General features: G+C 37.2%; 1 protein-coding gene across 4 annotated transcripts in view; it reads right to left on the bottom strand.

The window, feature by feature from the left end:
- Positions 1-20,089, bottom strand: part of LOC119558211 (tyrosine-protein phosphatase 10D) — a 58,168-nt gene that overhangs the window by 5,909 nt on the left and 32,170 nt on the right. For 2 of the 4 annotated variants that reach the window (XM_037871516.1, XM_037871514.1), the window contains exons 3-10: positions 10,389-10,638; positions 7,144-7,425; positions 6,911-6,958; positions 5,062-5,734; positions 3,880-4,304; positions 3,383-3,814; positions 599-1,996; positions 316-333 (exon numbers count right to left, since the gene is read on the bottom strand). In XM_037871516.1, the coding sequence (XP_037727444.1) occupies positions 316-333; positions 599-1,996; positions 3,383-3,814; positions 3,880-4,304; positions 5,062-5,734; positions 6,911-6,958; positions 7,144-7,425; positions 10,389-10,638 (3,526 nt within the window). The remainder of the gene's footprint in view (positions 1-315; positions 334-598; positions 1,997-3,382; positions 3,815-3,879; positions 4,305-5,061; positions 5,735-6,910; positions 6,959-7,143; positions 7,426-10,388; positions 10,639-20,089) is intronic. The other 2 variants (XM_037871517.1, XM_037871515.1) reach the window with 1 other exon arrangement.

Here is a 20,089-nt window from a genome sequence, read left to right as displayed (position 1 = left end):
TAAACTCAGAAATGCAATGTATTTACTAAGAGATACGACTTTCTTTTACTCACTGCATACTTTTAGACACCTAAAATTAGATTTAAACTTAATGCTTTCCTTAGTGTTTTCATGGAATCCCGCATAATAAAATCAATAAATTAAAACCTCATTTATAAATTGGTTCTCTAAAGATCACAAATTTTCCATCTATACTGGTTTTAACTCATACAAAACAAAATTTTAAAGAAGTTCATAGTTAAATCTTAGTAAATGAAGTTAAAAATAAAAAAAAAAACAGAAAACTTTAAAGTAGAAGCTTTGGTCAACGCTTACCCGGTGAGCTTAGCATTTCTATATATTCATGGGAACAATAGAATATGCAAAGTAAGACATAGATAGTGGATATTGAGAAGTATTTACGTTTGATTTATATTATATTCGTTCATAGGTATACTTGGTAATAAGAAAGTTTACTAGACCTGATAAAGTGATGATTTTAAAAATTGTATATCACAGTATCACAGGATTCAATTAGAACTACTCTTCTCAGTAATGTATTCGGTCTAGTAAATACCTTTCTTATTTTATAAATATTAATTAAAATAGTCCCACTCACCTGTTTGAATTGGAAAACTGTAGGCGGTATCCGTGAACTTATCCGTTCCGGTGAACGCTCGCACCTTCACCCGGTAAGTGGTCCCCGACTTCAGTGGCCCATTGCAGTAGCCGATCTTGTGGTTGTCGCAGTTCTCCGTGCCAATTGTAAAGTCCTCCACGGATTGGTTCTCGAAGGGATAGTACGGATCTATGGCCTGGTAGGGCAGCCAAACGCTATACGACTGCACATCTAGCCAACTGGGCATTTCCAGGCCGGATGCATTCTTCGCATCATCCTCGGCCACAATGATCGTGTACATGCGCACCTGACCGTTCTGATCCGAGAAATAGTTCTTCCTAAAACGAATCTGGATGGTCGACGAACTGCGATATACCTCGGTGGGCACCACTTGGGTGGCTGGACGTGGTGGCGCCAGTATGGGCATCGTTTGCCTGTACTCCCGCTCCGGTCCAAAGCCAATGGCCGTCTTGGCCTGGATCTTGAACACATATGTCTCGCCCGGTTTGAGATTCTTGATTATACCAAATGCCTCCTCCGATTCAAAGTCCTGCATGCCGGCATCCGTAAGATTGTTGATATTCGTATAGGCTATCGAGAATTGACGGATCACACCGTTTGCCTCACTGGAGGGCAGTGACCACTCGAAATTGATCTCGCTGGGCTGCACATCGGTGGGATGGAATCGCTCTACGCGACCTGGTACCGCTTCATTGGTCGTAAAACTAGCCGAGAGAGGTGAACTGCTTCGTAGAACTGAAGATTCAGTGCCCGAACGAACCACCACGGTGAATGTGTAGTTCCTATGGGGTCGCAGGTCACTTATGGTTATCTCATTCCTGGTGGTCATGTTCTGGGCCAACAGATTGTCCGCCGTTAGGTAGGCTATATCGAAGTCATTGTACTCGCCCTTTGGCAGATCCCAGCGCAACGAGATCTCCGTGTCCGTGATATTGGTGGCATGCAGCTGGGTAATGGGTTCCGGATACAGGCGATCCTGTCGCTGAATGGGCAGACTGGCCACTCCACCGCTCACCGTCCACACGGTGATGTTGTACAGCCGTCCCGGCACCAGACCCGTGAACGTCACCTTGCGATCCGTATCGTTGGCCAGCTTCTCCTTGTCCCGGATCTCCGCATCTCCCAGGGAGAATCGATAGATATCGAACTTGGACGAGGACTGCGGCGTGGGTGTATAGCTCAGGGTGATCGTGTCCCGCTCGTCCTCCTTCTCGCCATTGGCCACCACCACATCCGACTGGATGAGCGGCATGGTGCGCGGATACAGACTGGTGATACCGGACAGAATGCCATACGATGTCGTCTGGATGTCAAACTTGTACTGCACACCGGGCATCAGTTCGCCAATCAGGACTCGCACTGTCGACAAATCGTCGGCTATTTTTGGATGAGTCCAAGAAGCAGAAGGGGAAGGGTTAGAGTAGAACAGGAGAAGCTTCAGAAGATTGCAGTCGAAAGGGAAATGGTTAAAAGGAATTCTTTTTTTTTAAGGAAAACGATTATCTATTACAGCAAGAATAAGGGGAAGCATTATGAAATATGCAGGGGAATCAGTAAGATAACCAAATGTAGCGATGATGTTATCATGAGGTGTATAATTCTTATACATGTTTGAGGTTATAACGGCCAGTTTCTCGAGTGCCTGTTAACATTTTTCGGGCAGATTAAGAACCTGTTGAGGATATTTGGTTTTCATAAGCATCAATGTCAGAGTGAACTCAAACAGGGACTCGAACTCCCTGTAAACCCTAATAGCTGATTACTAACAAATAAATTAAAAGAGTCGAGAAAAGCCTATGTGCTTTCACGACAATCTTAACTGGTCCTTAACTTTTTTGGATAGATAGATTTTACTCACTTTGACAGGGACTCAGGAAACTGGCCCTATATCAATCACATTTTAGGAAATATTTTAAAGCATATGTATATTTTTTTAAAAAATGAGAATGCGGAACACAAAGTTACATTAATATAATAATTAGGAATATAAGTTGAACAACTATTGTCTATAGCTAAAATGGAAATAGTTTTCTAAGGGAGTAGATTGTAAATATAAGGCAAATCCATATGTAAGGAACTGATTTAAAATTCAATGATTAAGGCTTAAGTCGAACTCTAATTGGATTTTTGTTTAAAACAAGAAAGGTAGCTAACTACGGCAAGCCGATGTTGATATACCCTTGCAGCTTAAACCATATCATGCAATTAAAAACATGCCGCATATTCGGATGATTTGTATATCATAGGATATATTCGTCCGATTATATATCATATCCGACTTATATGAAGAACTAGTTTGCGTAGAAATGGACAGACGGATGGACCGACCAACATGCTAGATCGACTCTTCTAGTGATAGTTATCAATAATATATATATTTTATAGGGTCTGAAAGGTCTCCTTTACTTCTAACGGAAATCAGTATACGCTCTGTAAGGGTATATTTAGGAATACTGGTAGAATATAGATCTTAAGTAAACGCTTATCTAGACTCTATAATTTAGTAATATCGGTTCAGGGTAAAGTATTTCCAAAGTATTTCCAAAAGAAGGAGTCCCAGTCTATTATACGGGAGAGTGAGTTTCAAAATTAAGAAACGGAATTTAGAGTTTCACAAATAAGGTTAAAGAAACGACGGAGATTTTAGAAAAGTTCCAGAACGAAAGGTTGAAGAGGAGTTTCAGACAGAGGGATGCGAGAGTGGTTCCGGTTTATATTCAGGTTCCGAGACAGTCTCCATCAATCGTTCGATAGCAAACTCACCCGACTTGTTCTCGGAAACGTTCTTCGTCTGGGCACGTCCGGGATTATCGCTGGGCCACCATTTAAGGATGTACGACTCCACCCTTCCCTCCGGCTTGGGCCACTCCAGAGTGATGTTCCGTGAGTCCACCAGCTGGATAATGTTTGACACCGGATTCGGGGGCACCGTTGTGTTCACCTCCTGGGGCACGGGACTCTCCACGCCAAAACTGACCGTGTTCACCTGTATGGTGTACTTCTCGCCCTTGGTCATGTCGGTGATATCAGCCTCCGTAGATCGAACGCTGGGCAGACGCACCCACTGCTGTTCACTGTCCGTCCTATATCGAATCGAGTACTCCGTAAACTCACCGCTCTCCGGCGGAGACCAGTGGACCAGAACAGAGTTGCTGCGCACCGTCTCGATGGTCATGTTGCGCGGTGGATTGGGATCTAAAAAGAATGATTTCCGAATGATTAGGATGATTAAAATCGAATATCAGCATTGAGACACTTACAAACTGCCTGGAAATAGGCATGCGGTTCACTTCTCAAATCGTGACTAACCGCAAAGACCTTGAGTTCATATCCAGCTCCTGGCTGAAGGTTCTTGATCACCAGACGCGACTCCTTGGTCTTTTGGGTACGCAAATCGCTAGTTCCGTTTCGTGAATACAAGACCTCATATTGTTCCTGCTTGGAGTTGACGTCGCTCTTCCAACTGATATTCAGGCCCATCCGTATGCTCTTCAGGTCCTCGATAATGGGCGACGAGGGTCGGGTGACCACGAAGATGCTGGTTTCGTTCGATTCCATTTTCTGAGAGACGGCCTGCACGGATAGTGAGTAATTACGACCGGGTAGGAGGCTCTCCAGTGTGAATCGAGTTCGATCTGTGGTCAGGGTGCTGGTGTCTCCGTTAAATGTTTCCAATTCATGGTATCTGTGGGAATATTGGATCAGTTAAAACTGCATAATGTCTAAAAAATACATAAATATTTTGTTCTTCCGGTTAAGTAACAGTTAAGTCAATCGGTTCTGTTAACCAGAGATTCACAAAGGTTAATGAAAAGTTTGATTTATTCGAAACGAAAAAACCACCAGAGCACAGTTTATAGCTGTACAGTACTTAAGTTAAGTTGTATTTTCTCTTTCTCCGGTTAAGCGTAACCTAAGGTTATATCGAAGAGTTGTACACATTTGGAAATTATGCAATTGGGAACAATCATAAAGCACCTAATCAATGTATGTGTATGAAAATATCTAACTTAAATTTAATAACAAGTAAATTCAGATAAACTCTTTTAGCTCTGGTTAGGATGGGTTTATTTTGAAAGTAACAGTTAGGGTTAGTATATCCAAAAAAAAGGAGTCTCAGTCTATTATTCACGAGAACGAGTTTACAAAATCGAGAAATGGTGAGAACAAAGTTTATAGCTGTACAGTACTGAAATAAATTTTAATTTACTCTTCCTCTGGTTAAGCGTAACCTAAGGTTGTATTACAGAGCTTAGGACATTTTGAATTTAAGCAATTAGGAACAATTATAAAGCACACAATCAAAGTATGTATATGAAAATATCTTCCTCAAACTAAATAAAAAAGTATATTCAGATTATCTCTCTAAGCTCCGGTTAGGATGGGTTAAATTTTTAAAGTAACAGTTAGTTTCCCTACTTCGCCACTCCATCGATACTCACACAATGCGGTACTCATCCTGCGTGCTGGCCGGATCCGCCTCCCAGGTGATGACCATGGTGTTGGTCTTGTCATCGTTGATGCTCCTCAGATTGCGAACGGGCAGGGGTCGCAGGGTGACGTCCCCGGTGGCTGGCCACGAGGTGACCTTGCCGGACACCGTCTTCACGATCACATTGAATGTCTTGCCCGGTTCGGCGATGTCGCGAAAGTCAAAGAAGGCCACCGGTTCGTTGCTACGTGGCACAGTGGACTGGCGTCGGGTGGTGGCCACCGAGACCTGGTACTTATCGAACTCGGAGACGCCCTTGGGCGCCTCCCAAAGCACCCGGAACGAATTGGAGGTAATGTAGTCCCGGTCAAAGGTCACGTTCAGTGGCCGCAACGGCACCGTACGATACTGGGCCGTCGTCGGCAGTGAGATCTCGTCCTCGGACATTGTCTGCACCGAAATGTTGTACGCCCTGCCGGGCACCAGACCCTTGAAGGCTGCCTGCGCCGGACCCGGTGGCTCGCCCTCCTTCTCCACATAGAGCACACTATCGTTGGCATCCGGCGGCTCGATGGATACCTTGTAGTGCGTGTAAATGCCCGCCGGATATGGCGGCTGCCACAGGACCAGCAGTGTCGTCTCATTACGGAACCAGACGATGAATTTCCCCGGAGTGTTGGGCTCTGCGGATTGGGGATTGCGAATTGCGGATGGCGTTCGGTAGACGGAGAAACAGAGAAATGGTTTTGCGTTAGTTGCGGTCACCTTTGCCACTTTTTTTTGGGGTCAGAGTTTCAGTATTTCGGGGGCGGGGTTAGAGGTGGGGGCTACGGGGTTACAGAGTTATGGGGTCTGTTGCCACAAGATGTGTGTGTGCTAGTTAGAGATTCTTTGGCACAGTGGTTGTCAACCAAGTGAGTTCCAACACCAAATGGATTTTAGTTGCAAACAAATATACATTTTAAAATCAAAAAAATAAATTGCCATCAGTTTTTAAGAAATAGGATCATATAGTGTGTTAATTAAATTCAAGGCAATCGGTTTATTTTTGAGGTTAAGTTCGAGGAACAATGAAAAGCTGTTTAAAATGATTTAAACTAAATTGTAGGGTACGTTTAAAATATATAAAATAAGGATAACACTTTATGTTACCCAACGTTTCTGAGTTTGTTAGATTTCAAATTGTTTCATATGGGAAAAAAATATATCTAATATATATCTAAACTGAAAAGAGAAATATTTTCAAAAAGAAGCAAAACCCTTTTTTTAGAATATTCAGAATTCAAGTTTCAAAGCCACCATGCATTGTTTTTACAAAGTGACCGCCGCAATTTGTGATTCGGTTGCTTTGCTGTGGCTGGACATGCACATTGTTTTTCAGATGAGGAAAACTGTGGGAAAAGTGTGGGAAATAGGGGAAAAGCCTCCTCCATAACTGGGTGGAGAGAAAGTGCACTGCGGTTGGCAATTGTCGGATCTAAAATGAATTTTGGAATGCAATTTTGGACTGTAGCCTGTGCAAAGGAGGTGGTTTGAGGTCATTTTTAGTGCTGGGTACACAGAGAAAAACTTTTTTGTTAAATACAAAATGAAAATAATACAATAATATGAAACTAGACATAACTGATTGTAAGAAAATGTGTATGATTACACTTGCAATGGTAAAATAATTTTGCTTGCTGATTTTTGAAAATATGTTTAAATTAAAATATTAAAAAAAATATTTATATATATTTTAAGCAATATTTTTCCCTGTGAACTCAACACTTTGGGTCTGCAAGTTTTAGGCGAGTTACTACAGTTAGGGTTAGAGAGCGGATAGGGATTACTTTTGATAGGAAGACAAGCTTAAATATTACCTCTTAGGATCTTAATGTCCAGCAATTCTTTATGCCGCGTCCTTCGACCTTTGTGGTTAATTTAAAGTCATATGTTTTTTTTTTTTTGGTTTTGTTTTTAGTTACAATGAAAGCGGGAGACAAAGAAGTTAATCAAGTTTAGTTACCATCACCAAGTAGAACAAATACTTTGCAGTGTAATGATTTGGATTATGTGGGCTTTGTGCTTTTGAGTTGGACCCTCAGGGACTCACTTGTGGTGAAATTGCGACTGGTGTAGGCCACCGACTCCTTGCCATCGTAGATGGTGTAGGCCTGCACCTGGTAGGTGGCTCCCGGGGTCAGCTCCTTGACGCTGTGCTGGAATGTGTTGTCGTTCACCTGGAAGGTGCGGTTGTAGCTGCTCGAGGCCTCCGACAGGCCAAGCACCTTGATCTTGAAGGCCGTATAGCTGCCCTGGGTGGGCGGTGACCACAGGATGATGGCGTTCTTGCCGCTGCGCACCTGGACAGAGAGATTCGACGGCGGATCGGGAGCTGAAAAGTAATTACAGGTAGTTCAATTAATATAGGCTCAAGATCCTTACGCAGTATTATATGCATACAATAAATTACTATAAACAAAGCCTTACAAGTTGCAGTCATTTATAATAAATATGACAGAAAGCTAATATCCTTAATACTAACAGATTCCTTTCCAGTGTTTAAAAATACCACTTAAAAACCAACTCATGTTGTAAGCTCTCATCATTCGAAAACTTCTCTTATGTACTTATTTATAGGAAATACTCCATCCATTAGGAAAAGATATAATTTTGAATATATTCTTTAATTTATAGTACACAGAGAGAAATATCCAAGAACATTGTTCTTGAATTGAGAACATTCGTTCTTAAAAACCGTGTAAGTACATTTTGGTATCAATGTTCTCAATATTAGAACGAAATGGTAAGAAGAGAAAAGTTAAATTAAGTTTATTTAACAACTTTTTGATAAGTATAAACTACTGACTGGACTAATAGTTTATTTGTTGAGATATACTATGCAAATTCCGCCAATTCAACTTGATTCGAGCAAAATAAAAACATTTTCAATTTAAAAATGTCGTTCTATTTTTAAGAACATTTTCAACTCAGATGAGAACGTTAGAATTTTCTCTGTGTATAGATATTCTTAGAGATTAAAATGCAGAGACATATGTGTCCTTAATCCCTTTTTTTGCTTACCATTTTGTGCCTTGCAATATGAGAAGCCCTTGAGGGCTTTTCCAAGGGGCAAACCAACTACCCCCTATTTAAAATAGTTAGAAATTAAAGATTAAAGATTACAAGCTTATGATACTTGGCCTTGTCATCGAAATGGCTTCCATCTAATTGCCTTTTTCTGTTGTGTGTTTGAAAAAAAAAGAAACCGAATACGAGTTGCAAGTGCCACAATTTGCTAATTGCAGTTCTCGATATTTCCCATACCCATTTTCCCCAGCTCTATCTCCGCCCCTCGTCAAATGCTTGTAAGCTGGCTAATGAGCAAATCGCTTTCAGTAACGAAATCAATCAGACAAACGACCAAGAACAGGAAAGCGGATAAGGGAAAGTACTTACATACAACATGGACGAAAGTTGGTTAATTGGAGTTTGGGAGCTTGGAGACTGTCTACACTCACACAAACATGTTAGAAAACCAGCCCCTATATTGAGAAAACCATCCCCAGATTGAGACAAACATCCCTATATTGAAAAATATGCCCTGATGTTATAACATTTTTGTCTAACTAACTAACTAAACTAAGGAATTTGGTATTCAGTTTGATTAGCATATAAAAAAAACAGAAGATATTATCTCAATGAGATGAGATATTATTAATGAGTTATTATTTCAACTAATTGAAAATAATAAAGACTTTGATAATATAATATATTTTTTTATTTTACTGATATTGTAATTCTATATTAAATGACTTACTATGATATGATTTGATATGTTACAATATATATATTATATGTATATATTTCTTTATTTTACTGATATTGTAATTCTCTATTAAATGACTTACTATGATATGATATGATATGATACAATAAATTTTTTTAAGAACAAAAATAGAACAAAAGAATTGTATTTTATTGGTGTTATTTCCAAATTTCCTCAGCTGTAGAGAGGGTGAAAGTTCGACCAACACCTGCGAAAGTCTGACTAACAAGGGGGGATGATAAGGGGAGTAGGAGTGAAAAGAAAGAGGGTCAAGAAGAGGGCGTTGAGTACCAGACTATGCCTATAAATTACCCAAGGGTCTAATTTTTGGGTAAATGAGAAAAAGCTAGGGGAGAAGGGAAAAGAGGGGCGAAGAAAAAGTGTTAACGTTTCTAATTTTTGTCGTTTTTACTGTTTACATCAATGAGGAAAATCCAGTCGATTTATTATTGCCAACGCATTTTCAAGAAATTCCACAAAAACACACTCTTCCCCTTTTTATCTTTTACTGCAGTTTTTGCACAATAAAAACAAAGCTGGTCAACTGAAGAAAGTGTACAACAATTTCAAGTTATCGCCGTCGATTGACAGCGAAAAAAGAAATACAATACAAAAATAGCAAAAGCAACATAAAAACAGAAACAAAGATACAACAAAACCAGTCGTAGTAACCACTTTTACTCAAAACAGGCTGAGTTTGCGGGTGTAAGGGAGACAAAAATAGATATAGATTAGCGTTCAGCGATGAAACATGATGAAATATGGTATAGTGCCCTAATCTTTGAATACAGATCCGGAATCTCCCACAATTATGTATATATTGTATAATTCAAACTTAATCTCAACGGAATTGAAGATGAAAATAATGATTAATATATGGCTTAAGTATTTGCATACACATCTTTGAATACAGATGCGGAATCTCCGAACTTTACATCTTTTATAATTCAAACTTAATCCCAACGGAATTGAAGATGAAAATAATGTTCAATGTATGCCTAATAGTATTTACAGAACTGGGTTCTTATAAAATCATTTACAAATTTAAAAACTTATATAATATTATCAAAAGGAATCAAACTGGCGTTAAAAACAAGTGAACAATACATTATGATCTTGGCCTTAAACATTTTAATGTGTAATATCGATGTTATAAAGGTATTAATCTATTTATTTTCTGAATTCAAGTTTTTAAAAGATAATTCAAATCTAGGCTGTCGAATCTAAAAAAAAATTATTTGTTTGTGTGTTGCTAACAAAATATTGGGCAAAAACATTGAGCATTAAGTATTTATGTGGGAAATATGTTTAAAATAAAATAGGTGTAAACCAGAAATATTCCTGGTCAACCTTGCGTATAAGTAATATATTTAAGAGCTCTACTGTTTGGTCCAAAAAATGCTCTTATGTTTGCGGGAAAATCTCGGTTTTATCCCTTCTGGCTAAGACCTTAGATACCTACTATTTTCTCTTCCTAGCTAAGACCCAAGATACCTAGTATTTTCGTATTCCTTTCGATTACCACTCACCTGTTGTTATCGTCACCGTCCAGGTGAGCCAATCGTGGTGCGTAAAGTTCGTGTAGTACAGCCAGAAGTTGTACTTGGTTCCGGGCAGGGCGCGTGAGAATTGGATCTCATCGCCGATTTCCCGGGAGGCAATCGTTGTGTTGGGCTCCGGATAGCCAAAGGGCGGACTGTAGTCCAAGCGATATGAGGCCCCATCGTCTAGGCCGGGATTGTTGGGTATGCTTATGGCTAGATCTGCACATCGAACGTCCTGTAAATTAGTTACAAATAAGATTGAAAGTTAGAAATATATTAACTGCATTCATTTTTAACAAATCTTATATTTATTCTTCTTTATACCAAATCACTTTAGTTGAACCATGTATTTAGTTAGAACTGTAAGGACTATCCTATTCCAAGTGGGTAATTTTATTAAAAGCCCTTTACCTAATTTATAATTTTAATAATTTAATTTGGTCATTATCCCTTTTGTTTACTTCGTTGCTACGTTTTCCCATTTAAAGTTTACTCTCTGTCATTTTCAGTTTTCACAAAAAGTGCAATGACATTACAGCAACAATACCTGCAGCAAAAGCAACAAGGACAACAGCGAAACAAACAAAAAGTAACGCGAGTGACAATTAAATGGCACATGATGATGATGATGATGCAGATAGAGATGGAGCTACCGATGCAGATGCAGATACAAATGAGATAGCATGGGCGGGTGCTGACGGTAGTGATGTCTGTTGTCCTTATCGCACGGCCCATTTGAACAGAGAGAAAAAATTTAAAATAGTTCCTTTGAATGATTTATCATCATTGAATTTTGAATAGGAAAAATATTGGATAAACAAACATTAAATCATTTTAGAAGGTGCACAAAAGTATGCATTATTTTTTTGTGACACAAAAAACTATTGTCCAAGTATTCCTTTTTTCTATAATGTTAAACAAATAATTGTATATATAAAATAATTTGACAAAATGTATAAATATGTGAAAACTTCTTGTACAAATATTGGCTTTAAATCGTTAATTTTACATTCTGTGGAAATAACGGATTTTATAAGGGATTTAAAGTATACCGTTTTGCAACACTACACATTTTGATACAAAGCGTGTTTCTTAAAAATATTGGTTAAACAAACATTAAATCATTTTAGAAGGTGCATAAAAGAATGAATTATTCTTTGTAACACAAAAAACTATAGTCCAAGTATTCCTTTTTTCTAAAACGTTAGAAAAATAATTGTATATGTAGGATAATTTGACAATATGTACAAATATGTGAAATCTTCTTGTACAAATATTGGTTTTAAATAATTAATTTTATATTCTGTGGAAATAACGAGTTTTATAAGGGTTTTAAAATAAACCGTTTTGCAACACTATACATTTTGATACAAAGCGTGTTTTCAAAGGTTTATAAAATAAATACCACAAAAAACCTGTTACACTTTTCAATATTTAAAATTGTTTTTAATATTTATTGTAAGTAAAACCTAACTATATTACAGCATTTATATTTCTTTTTAATATTTTTTTTTTTTTACTGATTTCTGATTTTCTTACAGTGTAACTGCCGGCGCCTCTGCCGCTGTCTGCTGGTGCCAGACGCCAAATATTAACACCGCAAACAATGAGCTCTGCTGGCGCCCACGCCCATTTGTGCAGCCCCTCGCAGGACTCGTCGAACCCCCTCGAAACTGCCGCGAAAATGAGGCAAACAAAAAATAGCAGAGGGTATAATGGATTTGGCTAGCAGAGGGACACAGATGCTGCCACACATCCCGACGGGCGGCAGTCGGAAAAGAGGACTACGGCACATTAAAGGATTAAAATGACGGAAATGCAGTCGCCGTCGGTGTAGATGTGGCTTAAATCTAGACTGCATGCCCAGTAATGCCTGGCATTAAAATGAGACACTTGTGCACTTCATGGAATGTGGTTCAACTTATGTACGAAAAAAATATATTTAGAACATTTCACAATCAAAAGGAACTGTCTCTAAACGGGTAAAATAAAAGAGGACATAGTCAAGTGACTAAATCGCCCTTAAAACCTCCAAACTCCCAAGATATATTAAGTTCCTTGAACAATTTAAAATAAAATTTCTATAATTTAAGTAAACTATTTAATGTTTCAGTAAGAGCAGTATGCTATTATAAATAAAAAATGTAAATAGAGTAGAAAAAGCTAATTAAATAAACACGACATACTAAATAACAATTGTTGTTTATAGCACTTTAAAAGTAGTCCTTCTTTCCCTAAACAAAATTATTAGAGCTACTGTTCTACAGTTATTACTATCCCATCCTGAAACTATTAAATCTACTTTACTACTGCAATTACTACCCTATCCTATAAAAAAATGTCTTTACCACAGTTATTACTTTTCCCAATTGCTTGACGTTTTTCGAACCACTCAATTTTAACGCTCAATTAGAGAAATGGAAATCAACGAAACCCATGGTTATCCTCAATTTGAACCGAAACTATCAATTTTTCCCGGGTGGTTGTTCAAACTTCTGTAATTTCATTTGGCAGCAATTCAATTCCATCAAATTGCAGGGCTTCCTTTTATTTTTTACTGCTCAAATGTGTTCAAATGGCCGCACAGAAAGTTGATAAAAAAAACAAGAGCAAGTTGACCATCTAACTGAAAGCGTTTTAACACAAAAAAGGAAGAAAAAACATTATTCAAACAGGCACACACACACAAAATGGCGTTCAACAAAATGGCGCCGGGAAGCGGATAAAAATAAAGTTCCTCAACTTGTTGGCTTGATTGATGCCTTTGGCCGGCCCATAAAAAGCGTCATTTATGCCAAGTTTATGCGTAAAACTGGCCAGAACTTCATGATCTTCTGGCATTTACTTCCAGGCATTTTCATACAAAGTGTTCTTTACTATCGGGGAGGGATTCACTGAGAAAAATTGTAAGAAAATAATACTGTTACAATGAATCAACACAGAAAGAATTCTGAATTTCTCATCTAAGTAGCAAATGTTCTTAAAAACAGAACGTGATTTTTTAGTTGAAATGAAAACTCAATTTAGCTTTTCTCTTCTACCCTTTTTGTTCTGATATTGAGAACATTGATCTAAAAATGTGCTTACACGGTTTTCAAGAACGCATTTTCTTAATTCAAGAAGAATTTGCTTAAATACTTCTCTCTGTATAGAATACTATAAAAACTGATGTAATTTATTTGTCATGAATAAAAAATATTTAAACTTGAAACTTAGTATTTATAAAGTACCATCAGAGCAGAATTAAATTCTGATTAAGGCCGGATTTTAATTACAACTTAAAAAAATTCGCACCAATATTTCATTATTTAGGCGTTCTTAGCAGAATTCTGAATTTCTCATCTGAGTAGAAAATGTTCTCAAAACAGAATGTCAATTTTTTAGTTGAAATAAAAACTCAATTTAACTTTTCTTTTCTCACCAGCTTGTTCTGATATTGAGAACATTGAACTAAAAATGTGCTTACACGGTTTTCAAAAACGCATTTCCTTAATTCAAGAACAAGTTGTTTAAATATTTTTCTCTGTATAGAACACTACATTAACTAAATAAAATTGTATTAAGACTGTTGTAGTTTATTTGTCATGAATAAAAAATATTTAAACTTGAAACTTGGTATTTATAAAGTACCATCAAAGCTGAATAAAATTCTAATTAAGGGCGGATTTTAATTACCAATTATAAAAGCTCGCAGCATTATTTAATTATTTGAGCGTTCTTAGCACTAAAATATTCTCAGGCTAATCACGAATTCCAGGGACACATAAACCAGTAGAACGTGCGAAAAATCAGCAGCGCATGCAAACTTAACTCGGTGGCAATTTTAACCCCCACTTCGGATTGCCATTTAGCAAAAAGCTTTGTCAACCTGTTTGATTTGACAGCGATTTTCCCTGTTTTCCTTTTTTTGACACGCAGCTTTTAAGAGAGCACTTTAGTGCAGTCCACCAGTCGGCTCATCACACCATTCCAATGCATATGGAATGGAGTTTGCCAATTACTGTCGTCACTCACTCAATCAATCAATCAAACAATCAATTATTTATTATTTATCCACCCCAGTCGGCTTAGTTGCAATATTTTCACAACACGTTTTTCGCCAGAAAACTTAAAGTAAAGTAAGGTACAAAAAAAAAAAAACAACGAAATAAATTCAATTGCAATTTGCGTTGCGCTTTCGCTTCGAAATCGAAATGAAATGTTGGCCAGCAGCTCCAAAAACAGCTATGTTATAGCCCACTTTTACCCCCTGGCAGCCCCGTATTGCCCCTTTTTGGTGGGCTCCTAACTGTAACTCGCTTGCATAATTGAATTCATTTTGTTGAGCTTCTTGTTTTCCTTTCTTCATTTCGCTTTTCAAGTCGTGTGTCTGTTACTGGCGTTTTCTTTTCTTTTCTTTCTGGCCATTACATGAGCTTCACAGCTACCATGGCCCATTAGTCATTAGCCAAGATAATGATGATGGTGTGAAACAGTGATGATTTTTTTCTATACTTTTTTTTTTATTTATTTATAAACCCGTTAAGCAGAAAAAAGTTAATGTGAAGATGTGATAGTTTAGCAGGGGTTTTAAAAAATTTCCAAGTTCTACAAGTTTAAAGCCAAGCTTGAAACCAAGGTATTACTTAAGATTAACCACCTCCCAAAATCAGTAACAATTTATAGTTACTAAGCCAAAAAATTGCATGTTAGTATCTTACCGGTTTCAACCAGTTGGGAATTTTAGCACACAAGTGAGCAAAATAGAAAAACCCATTTAGCGGGAAACACTCCAAGCGAATATAAAAAAAAACCCATTTGGCGGGAAACACTCCAAGCGAACATCGCTAAAGTTAATGGTAACATTAATGATGATGATGGTAAATTTGTTGATGATTATTAACGCATAGTGTGTCAGTCTGGTCACATTATGCAATTAAATATTCGCAGCGCATACTTCATTGAAGAAGTGTATGTAGATATAGATATAGATATATAAGAGATATAATGTACATACATATGTATTCCAACACGGATTCGTTGCGGTTTCGTTTCATTTAAATGCTCAATTTACACTTCGCATTATTCGCACATGAGTTTTCGCCTGGCGGTTTTTATTTGTTTTGCAATTGCTCGGGCACAAACCATTTGAGTTAATTTAACCACACCCAATCCAATCCACTCCTCTCATTCCGATTCCACGCTTTGTGACTCACATTTTTGGGATTTAAGCCATAAGCATTTGTGCAGAAAAAAAAAACCAAAAAAAAATAACAATAATATAAAATAAATGGCAATTAACAATGAGCACAAAAACCTTCGAATTTGTTGTTTAAACCCTAAGCCAGACAAGGTCGTGATGGTGGTTTCAAGTGGTTTTATGGCCAAGGCTTCAAAACATCCGAGATTACCAAGGAGTTTTGTAGAAACGCACATGGCTAACAAACAATTTGGTTAGCTCTTAGTTTTTATTTGTTTTTCAAAGAAATATTTGATACACAGAAATAATTTATGGGTCACATTTACCAATACGTATAGGGTTAACAACTATTAAAAATAGTGACATGTTGCTTTGCCAACTATTTAATAGTAAAACTACCATAAAATGGTAAGTTGTGTGTATTCTGTAGTTGGGAGAGTAACTATTTCGTTGGTCAAATTTACAATTCGAAGGGTATGGACCATTTAACTTATATATGGGGCAATTTCACCTAAAATTTAGGTATATCTTTATATAATACCATTTAGGTATATCTTTATATAAATCACTTTAGGCAGCTATTCTTAATTATGGAAAATTAGAATCTAAAATTGGCTTTCCTACCCTAGAAAAAGTACAGTTTTTTCCAGCACTTAAATAATATTTATTCGGCAGGTTGTTTTTCTGTGATTTGTTTGTGCGTGCTTTTCAGCCGTGAGCCACTAAAGAAACATGAACTTCAACTTTTGCCGTCGTTTTCGCTGTCGCAGCTGCTGATGCAGACCGGCCAAGGCAAACAAAGGCCAAGAGCAAACAATCAAACAGACAAACAAATGCAAAGCAAACATTGCGAGCGAAGCGAACAAACAAACAAACAAACGTTGCCAACAACAACGCAGCATCGGGCGAGTTTCATTTAAATAATTAAGCACAGTAGCCAAACGGTTAAGTTAACAGGTCCTAAACCGTAAAAACCAAGGGGTTTTGGGATCGGTTAGGGGGCAAAAATGAAGCTTGGCGTTTTTAACCGGTTCAGATTTAAAATAGAAGAGCATCATTTCGGGTTGAGAATGGTTTTTTGTGTCTCAAAACTTAGCATTTAAGCTCATCACCAAAAGGTTTTAAGTTTTTAAAAACAATATCAACCAAGAAAGCTTCACAAATTCAAATCAGTGTTCAAAACCATCAATTTCGAACCGGTTAACTTAAAAATATGTGATCAATAATGGTTTTTATGTCTCCGGGTATCAAAACTAAGCATTTAAGTTCATCACCAAAAGGTTTTAAGTTTTTAAAAACATTACCGACAGAAAAAGCTTTACAAATTCGATTCAGTTTTTAAAACCATCAATTTCGAACCGGTTTACGATGCAGACTCAAAAATATGTGATCAATATTGTTTTTTTATGTCTCCGGGTATCAAAACTATGCATTTAAGTTCACCACCAAAGGATGAAAAAAAGTTTTAGAAAACATTATCGACAAACAAAGATTTATAGATTTGATTCTGTATTTCAAGTCATATCTTTTGAACCGGTTCACAATGCAGGCTCAATAATGAAAGCATGCTTTATAAATAAATAATATCTTATATGGTTCATTCTGAAACTATTTAAAGTAGGTATTATATGTAAATATTGAATATAATGCGACTTTTTGCATTAGTACCGTAAGTCGACCTGAAATGCGACCCAAATAGTTTTTAGCAACAATATGGTCGTAAAATTGCATTTTCAAGTCTCAGGAAAGATACATATGTATTCCCATGAGTTTGAGACTAGAATTTTTCCTCCAAACAGCAGACATTCAGACGGGGGGAGATAGAGAAAGCCAGAGATGGGAAATTACGAGCTCACAAGTTAAAAGTTCAACGTCATCTCAGGTGGGACAGCCTATGAATAAAAGAAGTCCGCAAGAAAGCCAAGACCAGAAGCAACAATAAGTAGAACAATGGCAACATGAAGCCCACAATGCCAGAGGCAACCGAATAAAGAAAAGCTGGACAATTTCCAGAGATAAGCGGGCACAGCAAAACAACTGGAGCACATTTTTTTATAGTCCTATACTTTTCAGGATAAATGGAGGTAAATGCTCGTCCTCGAATTTATGTGCCAGTCTCCCCCCTTTGCTATTCAGTTGGGAAAATAACTCAATGTTGTCTTCTCTTCTTATTTGGATAACTATTTTAAAATGGTTATCTATCGCACTTAAACGGAGTCGTTTATAAAGTGGTGTATTTAAGAAGTGCTAGTTTTGCAGCATACTTTTAAGGGAAATGTTTTATGAATATGTATAAACAAAAACTGATAGATATAATAGCTTTTGTTTTATAAATTAATATTCCTGGAAACATATAATGATCACTCTTAATTTTGCAAGGTCACACTGTAAACTTAGTTTGAGTTATGACTCTGAAAGTGGCAAGGTCACACTGTGACATTTTTTAAGCCCCTAATATATATGATATGTAAATATAAAATGTTTTCTGATCTCATTCTTTATTTGTTATTTGGATAAGAGCTTCATTTTTGTTATAAATGAAAACTATAATAATAAGGAAGAATTAAAACCAATTATTAACTTGGTATCCGTATCTATAGTTTTGCATCGCTCTTGTATCTCTTCCTGAACTGAACTGTAGAACGTATACCCATACCTTTTCCGTCTCCACGAATAACTGAGCACTTGACTTGTCTATGACTTGCATTGGTTGCTGGGCTACCTGACCAAAAGGCAAAAGCGCAATTAGCATAAAGTGCTCTACTCTGTGGCTCGAGCTTGTTCGTGTCTCCGACAGTTGTGCCTCGCGGTAGGCAGTGGCGCCACCAAAGGGAGGCTTCCGGGATCCGTTTGTAAATATCAGAAAATTGAAATACATTTTAGAAATTACTTAAAATTTCTGTAAAAGTTTTATCAGAGTTAAGGTATGCATGTTTTTCTGTTATAGTGATATCATATTTTGAATGTATGAGATATGCAAATCCTAACTTTACTTTCATACATTTTATATTATTTGGAATCCTAACTTTACTTTCATACATATTATATTATTTGGAATCCTAACTTTACTTTCATACATATCATATTATTTGGAATCCAAACTTTACTTTCATACATGTTATATTATTTGGAATCCAAACTTTTCATATATTTATTTTTGGCAATACACAGAAAGATATGGTATAGTAGTGTTATGTAGCTAAGGGACCTTCTAAAATCCCCTCTTGGATTCGAAACCCCCTTCATAGTATCGCCTAAGCCACTGAATGCTGAATGCATAGTAGCTGTTGTAGTTGCAACTAGTTCTTTACTTATTGCTGTAGTTGAAGTGTGAAAAGTTGGCGGTTGAATTGCAGGTTTTAAGGCGAAAGGTAGAAGTAATACGGGAAGGAATTGGAAACGCAGAGAGGGGGGGGGGATTGTGAGTAAGTGGGCGTGGCGGAAAAGGGAGGTGCGGCATATGCATAAGTTGACTGCTCATTGCGTGTCTACACATAAAAAACTGGTCTCAACTCTCAATCAATTGTTTATCAATTACTTGGGTGGGGCTTAAAAAGCAAAAAAAAAATAGATTTGCTTATAAAAGCAACGGATCCCTAACTTACACAGAAATAAATAAAGAAACAGATCATTTCATTGAGAACTGCTTATTTAATTGGGATTTATTCTTACAAATTTGAGAATAAAATAATTATGTATCTTTAAAAACTGGTCTTAACTTTTTGCCATTTGGTTGGTTACCACAATAATTGGATTTATTAAAGTTCGGATCACCAACTTAAGCAAAAACATTATAAAAATACAGATCCATACTTTAAAACTTACATATTTTATTGGAACTTAGTCCTAAAAATTTGAAAAAAAAGAAGTATATTTCAAATTTTGTATCTTAAAAAACTGTTTTGAGGTATTGCTTATCTTGGATTGCTTATCATGGTAAATCTTTCTTATTTTTTCAGAATTTGTAGTGTACTTTACTCTCTACTCTCCCACCTCAATTACCTCAATTTATGTTCATTTGTTGCTTCTCCTCCATCTTTTTCCTCAGAAATTGCCATTCATTGCACGTCTCGCTTTTTGGATATGCTTTTGTTTTCAGTTGCTTTTCTTTTCTCTTGAATTTTTGTATCTTTTTTTCTATTTTTCCCCTCTCTCCGCTGTTTCCCTTAATTCGAATGCTTTTTTCAGTGGTTTTGTGCTCTGAGCTGGGCTCAGTTCAGTTGAGCGGCTATTTAAATCGCATAAGACCTCCCCAACACCCGCATTTCACCTTTCTTTTATTGGTTAATATGCGTGACTAGAATTGCTCGCTCGTTTGTTTGCCTTGCTTGTTGTCATAACAGCGCTAGTTATCAGTTTATCAGCACTATCCGCAACTTTAATAACTGACAACGAAAGCCGGAAACCTAAATTGAAACGAAATTGTCTGCCAGTCGAAATTGGAGATGGCAATCAAGCGGTGGGCGACGAATCTCTTAGGTTCAGCCGATCATTATGTTCCGCCTAC

This window comes from Drosophila subpulchrella, chromosome X (assembly GCF_014743375.2).
Source record: "Drosophila subpulchrella strain 33 F10 #4 breed RU33 chromosome X, RU_Dsub_v1.1 Primary Assembly, whole genome shotgun sequence".
NCBI classification, from domain to species: domain Eukaryota; kingdom Metazoa; phylum Arthropoda; class Insecta; order Diptera; family Drosophilidae; genus Drosophila; species Drosophila subpulchrella.
Note: the sequence above shows the minus strand (reverse complement) of the source record. Positions and strands in the feature narration are given on the sequence as shown.